This window comes from Spinacia oleracea, chromosome 6 (assembly GCF_020520425.1).
Source record: "Spinacia oleracea cultivar Varoflay chromosome 6, BTI_SOV_V1, whole genome shotgun sequence".
In the NCBI taxonomy this organism is placed as follows: Eukaryota; Viridiplantae; Streptophyta; class Magnoliopsida; order Caryophyllales; family Amaranthaceae; genus Spinacia; species Spinacia oleracea.
The window spans coordinates 2539342-2545936 of NC_079492.1; the positions used below are offsets into that span (position 1 = coordinate 2539342).

The 6595-nt window shown below is 37.2% G+C and overlaps 1 protein-coding gene across 1 annotated transcript; it reads right to left on the bottom strand.

The window, feature by feature from the left end:
• Positions 1-360: 360 nt before the first annotated feature.
• On the bottom strand, positions 361-5993 carry LOC130462518 (protein HLB1-like). Its single transcript, XM_056830919.1, has 11 exons — positions 5922-5993; positions 5551-5601; positions 5421-5450; positions 5226-5288; positions 5035-5100; positions 4750-4878; positions 4337-4372; positions 3618-3737; positions 2024-2209; positions 1635-1707; positions 361-567 (listed from the first exon to the last, which is right to left on the bottom strand). The coding sequence occupies exons 1-11, from the start codon at positions 5991-5993 to the stop codon at positions 446-448; spliced, it is 948 nt and encodes a 315-aa protein (XP_056686897.1). The 3' UTR covers positions 361-445.
• Between the last annotated feature and the right edge of the window lie 602 nt (positions 5994-6595).

The window sequence follows — 6595 nt, forward strand, 5'->3', positions numbered from 1 at the left end:
AAATTTTGGACTTGTTGCAGCGTACATATAAAAGCCCGCTGCAACAGACCCAACTTTTTGCAGCGTACATTTATTTGTACGCTGCAACAAGTCTGAATTACTCAATTTTTTGCAGCGTACATTTATTTGTACGCTGCAACAAGTCTGAATTTTTGCGAAATTTTTTTCCCTTGTTGCAGCGTACAACATATATGTACGCTGCAAAAAAGCACTTTTGGCGGGAAAATTCTAATTTTGTTTAGGGATACCTAGAGTGCCTTGCACCAAATATAGAAACCTGTCAAAACAATAATAGAATAACGCAACCTGTATAACAAATATAAAAACAACAACTGGAGTTTTGTATACTATATATCCCAAAACCAAAGTGCACATATTACATTTAAATATATGTTCCAATTTCAACATAAACATACATTTTAATATAAAATTTATTCTATAACAACTAAACCAACTCGATCAAGCGCGCTAAAGCCAATAATAAATACTTGTTGGTAAAAAACTTAGCCCATTGCTCACGAACCACATCAAATTCCTCGCATAAGGCGCAATCCTCGGAGTGTAGACCTTTACAAAAACAGAAATTTAAATTAAACATTAGATTAAATACAAATTAAATATCACATTTTAACATTCAAGAAACTAATGACAATGTCCTAATAGTCTAAAATGAGTCCTTAAGTTCTTTAGTTCAAAGTTGGGAGCGAAAATGTCATTTTAGCCTAAATATGACCTATAACGACCCAATGAGCCTATAGGTGCATAAATAGATTGGAACGAGTCTTAGATCGTTAAAATTATGCATATTAAACATGTAATAAGTTTTAAATGAGTCCTTATGTTCTTTATTTTAAAGTTGGGAGCGAAAATGCCTTATTTTAGCCTAGATATGACCTATAACGATCAAACAAGCATTAAATGGGTATAAGTAGATTAGAATAAGTCCTAGAAACTCAAAACTAAGCTTATTAATCATATAATAATTTAAAAATGAGTCCTTGGGTTCTTAAGTTCAAAGTTGGGAGCGAAAATGTCATTTTAGCCTAAATATGACCTAAAACGACACAATGAGCCTTAAATATGCATAAATGGATTGGAACGAGTCTTATAAAGTTAAAATTATGCATATTAAACATGTATTAAGTTTAAAATGCGTGCTTAGGTTCTTTATTTTAAAGTTAGGAGCGAAAATGCCTCATTTTAGCCTAAATATGACCTATAACGATAAAACAAGCATTAAATGTGCATAAATAGATTAGAATAAGTCTTAGAAACTTAAAACTAAGCATATTTATCATATAATAAGTTTAAAATGAGTCATTAGGTTCTTAAGTTCAAAGTTGGGAGCGAAAATAGCACTTTAGCCTAAATATGACCTATAACGACACAATGAGCCTTAAATATGCATAAATGGATTGGAATGAGTTCTAGAAAGTCAAAACTAAGCATATAAAAAATTGATTTCCTCAGGAAATTCTACATAATATACATTGATTTCTGTGATTAAACATTTCTATGCTACACAACCCAATTAAAAGGGAAAAGAAAGCGTACCGATAATACAATTAATACATTTAACAAAGAGTCAAAGACTAATCATCCAGTGATTACACCAGCCAAAACATCACTCTTACCTCGAGCAAAAATTGTGTAAACTAAACGAATTGCATCCAGCCAACCATCCAAAGATTCCCACGAGTCAGCTACCTAAGATGTCCAGTGAGAGAACAGCAGCGTTATAAGGCCAAATTTCCAGTTATCGTCATAACAAATTGAGAAACAATCAAGGACCGCTATGGAAAGAGCCGGCTACCCTTGTGAATGTTAAGCTTATGCATTTAGTTTGTTTCGTAATATATGTAATGGTCTATAAGGACCTTAATTTTTTGTTTAGTTTGTAAAACTTTTTCATTTCAGTAAATTTAACCCTATGTCAAAATAAAAAAATAAAAAGACATTGAGGAAAAAGAATCATTGAGATGTATGGAAAATGCAGATATAAAAGGTAAAAGAAGTTGCTAACCAAGTATACAGGTCCGTGTATTGTGTCAATGAAGAGTCCAGCCCCAGGTGGTAAAGTAAGATCAGCAGATGCTGACACTGAAACAATGTCAGGGATGTCAACTTTGACGGCTCTATTTTTTATATTTGGCCCATCTACTTGCTTGCTAGAAAGACTCTGCCGTGATGTCTTTTGTTCGGATACAATCTGCATTAGAAAGGGGTGGTTCAGTAAGAAACATTACTTTCAACCATCCATCAGATTGCACAATGGTCAAATATCTCAACATATCTCCATAATCTATACCATTATCCAACTGCCTGAGTCAAGATGAATGTCATGTCTCCACATATAATTGAGAAAATCTCAAGAGATATCTATCTTAGTTACACACAGCAATAGATAGGTCCCCATAAATTTTAGAAAACCAATTAAAGAAACTACCATATAACAAGAACTTGATAGCTCTCCATCGCAAGTATCCATAGGTGAAAATTCCAACTAAAGTAACTTTCAGATGCTAAATCAACCCCAAGGATGAAACGAGTACAATACAGTATCCTTGCAAGTTTCTCAAGTCAAGATAGAGAAAGGGAGAAAGAGAGGCATTGCTAACTTCACTGCAAGACGTTGGAAAACAAAGACAAACAACAATCAATATAATTTGGGAAATTCTACATGGTGGTCTACTGGTTTGGAAAATTTTACATGGTGGAAAATAAATAAATTAAAGGGACCCAAAAAAATTATTGTTCTGCAAAAACGATCTATTTATAGAAGTTAAATTGTTGAATATAAACGAGGTTGGACTGGGGAAGCTGTTGCTGGAGAGGCCAAGCCGATTTCTCCGAGTCAGCTTTGTCAGATCCATGAGAAGAAGAAGAAAAAGACATCTCGATTCTTTTGATGTTGCCAAGTTTGCATTTGAATTGGTTGGCTGGTTCGCTGAACAGATTGGCTGGGGAATAGCTCGTTGATAGCTAAACTGGCTTGCCAGCGGAGACGTGGGCTGCGTGTGGTTGTTGCCTTGTTGGTGAAGATGGAGAGAAGAAGTGGTGAGATTGGGTGGTAGAGTGGTGGGTGCGGTGGTGGGGTCAGGTAGCGCGATGGGGTTGGACTGGTCGGTGGGGTCAGGTGGTGGCGTGGGGTGGTTAGGTTGGTTTGGATGGTGGGTGGTGGTGGGAGACTTGGAGTGAGGTGTATTAACTAGAGGGTAGGTTAGTAATTATATTTAGGGTCAGAAATATGGTAAATTAGTGGTGGGTTAGCCATAACTTTAGTTGATAACGACACTTAGTGTATTAAGCCATTACCAAGAAAATGAAACTTTTTAGTTTCCACCATGTAGAATTTCCCAAACGAAGAGGTCAGGATGTAGAACTTCCCATATAGTTTTCATCAAAGAAATGTATTTGTTACTATATGAAAAGATATCACATGGAAAGATGTTTAGAAAAATAGGATTATTTAGCTAAACAATGCTCTAAACGCAATGCAACTGAGCCATGGAAAGCACAACACCTGAAGTGTCTGATTAAATATTGCCTGTCTAACATCCTGGAGTGTCTGATTAAATATTCACTTTCCTTCCCAAGCCAGGAGATAGTGAAATTACCTGATAAAGACCCTCATGGTTAAGGACAAATTGTGTCCGCTTCCAATCACTATGGGGGCCTATTGGATTTCCTGGAGGTGGAGCCGTCAGATATCCCACTTTAAGATAGGGCAAAGGAAGCTGAAAAATAGATAAGAGAGATTTAGAACAAATCATGACTTAACACACTGCAAAAGGAGAAGCCTTGTGTTAACGTCAGGGAGCAACACAAACCACTATATATGAAAATGCATAAAGGTGCATGTTTTGTCTGCAAGAACATTTCCTCTTTCCCCCCCCCCCCCCCCCTCCCCCCCTCCCCGCCCTCTTCCTTGAAACACTGGATTATCTCCAGAAGCAACTAGAGTAACTAGAGTAGAGAACTAAATCAAACAAATATCAATTGAACCATAATTTCTGTCCCTAAAAGGTCAAGCTTCGGAAACAGAATTTTAAGGAACGTCTCTACTATATTCCTTGATATGTTTTCACTTGACATTCATGAAAGGTGAAAGTTGATCAAAGCTCTGGGAGTGTCCTTAAACATACACAAAGTACTTGATAATTTGATTCGGGTAAAGCCGTAAAGGGATTACCTATTGAGGGGTGGGGAGAGGGTCAAACTAGCATTGAGGATAACTAAATGGAAAGTAGAATGTGGTTTTTACAGTCACGTAAAATGCTGAAATGTAACTAGAACTATGTACACTTTCTGTTGATTTTATGTAAAGCACTCTTACCATAGAACGGACTAGCCTCAGTGCACTGCGGTAGACCTACAAGTTTAAAAGCAAAACCAAAAAAACTGTCAAAATTACAACTCAACAAGAAACCTCGTCAGAGAAAACAGATATGATGCAACTGTTTGCAATAGGAATACATTGGCCTAGCATAATGATTTTGCGTTATAATTTTTCCTTGCATTTCTCCAATAATATTCTGAGCTTGAAAGTTGTATCAGGATGAAAAATACAAAGCGCAAGAGCCCAATAGGTCCAATTTCAAGAGACAAAAAAACACCCACCAAGAATTCTACCAAAGCAGATTTAGGAAGGTTGAGGTGTATACAAGCCTACCCGCATCAATGTTTCGTGAGGACCGCTGAAGAGGCAGGGAGGGTGAAGATGAGAAACCAGAATTGCAGAGAGCTTACCGAGTAATTTGGCTTCAATGCGTGAGCAGCTGCAATATAGACAGCGCACTGACTATACAAGTCATTGGGCGAAATATCATTATGGCTGACTGATCCCCCGATTCTTAGCAAGTCCTCGGCTAAGCCATACTGCAAAACCAAAATATACATAACTCACCTTATCATCCGATCTCAGTGACCGTGTAACCCTTCAATACAACACAATATCCAGATGATAATAATAAAAGAAAGAAGAAAGCACTGGACAAGCATTGCTAAAACAGAAAAGAATAATTGAGGACTAACCAAAACAGTTCCGAGGTTGTAAATAGCCCTATGAAAGTCAAACTGCAACTGAATTGCTGCACGGAACTGCATCAAGGTATATTACAGAGAATCAAATAATAGTGAAGATTCAATAATATTCATAATTTCGTATGTAACCCACACCTAAAATCATTTAGTTATCTTGGGTTTATCAAGTAATATGTTTGCACCTTACTAATTGCCGTCTTAACAATGTTATGCTTTTCCTTAGCAGGGACTATCGCACTGAGTTCCTGTATCACAAAACAGGGAATGGTAAAGCCAAAGTCTGAGAGCATTGTACTGCCACTAACTTTCTAGTGTAAAAAAAATGCATCTCAGCCTTTCCTTTCTGCATTTCTCACTGTATAGATGAGAAATATTACCTGCAGTGCAAGTCCCCAGTTGTTAAGCGCCTGGAAAGGAACAATGAGATTGTTACAATGACAAAAATGAACAGAAATCTAAAGAATTGTAGTAAAAAGATAAAATAGCCAAATACAAAAAGAAAAAAACCTGGGGACTATTCCAATTCAACTGCACAGCTTTTCCGTAGTAATCTGTGGCCTGAAAGGAAGATAATTAGGTCATAAGGTCTACTTAAATAATACAAAGCAAAAGCCTAAATATTCTACTTTCATCATTTCATAATGAGTTAATATTTCCAAACACCCATAATTTGTAAGAAAATAGCATCAATTGTGTTCTTGGTACATCCAACAATAAGTGAACGTCAAATGAACAACTCAGAGAAAAGGTCACCACTTTGCTTCAGAGATTTATGATCAATACAGCTTCTGGAAATGATAGGATGAAAATACAACAAGACCATAAAAAATGAAGGTAAAGAATTATAACATGAAAAATCACATTTCAATAGTACGTACAATGCAATTAACAACAGTCAACCCACCTCCCCTGCTCCACCCCACCACGACCGCCACCACCACCACCACCATTCTCTAATTCCAACACCGCCCCATCTTTATCTATGAATAAACCCTAAAAAACGAATTGAACAAACCCTAAAAACGAATTGAACAAACGAATTGAACCGTAAAAACGAATTGAACAAAAGAATAGAACAAACCCTAAAACGAATTGAACAAACAAATTGAACAAAACCTAAAACGAAGCACAGAACTCAAAAAAATGAATTGAACAAAACGGCATCTGCAGAGGAGGCGAGAAAAGAGACCCACCGGCGACTGGCGAGGAGGCCAGAACCACCGACGACTCGACGAGGAAGCTAGATTGATGACGCAGGAATGGTTTTTTTTTTGAGGGGGGCGACGCAGGGAAAGCTATGGGGAAGAAGAAGGGAGTTGAGCGCGCGCGAGAGCTGAAGTTTTGAGATGCTTAATTTGTTCTGAATTACTCCGTAGTATAATATTGCAGCGAATTTTTTTATCCGGGTTATTGCAGGGGGCTTTTAAATGTACGCTGCAATAAAACGGGCTATTGCAGGGGGCTTTTAAAATGTACGCTGCAACAAACACTTTTGCAGGGAACAATTAAATTGTACGCTGCAACAACCATTTAAATGGTTTGACCCGCGTTG

Bases quoted from the DNA above. Each gene is read 5' to 3' on its own strand.
- LOC130462518 (XM_056830919.1), bottom strand. From the start codon at position 5,993: ATGGTGGTGGTGGTGGTGGCGGTCGTGGTGGGGTGGAGCAGGGGAGGT. The intron at 5,602-5,921 runs GTACGTACTATT...TCTTCCTTTCAG, and splicing joins TGACTGTTGTTAATTGCATT to GCCACAGATTACTACGGAAA. The intron at 5,289-5,420 runs GTAATATTTCTC...TTTGTGATACAG, and splicing joins ACTGGGGACTTGCACTGCAG to GAACTCAGTGCGATAGTCCC.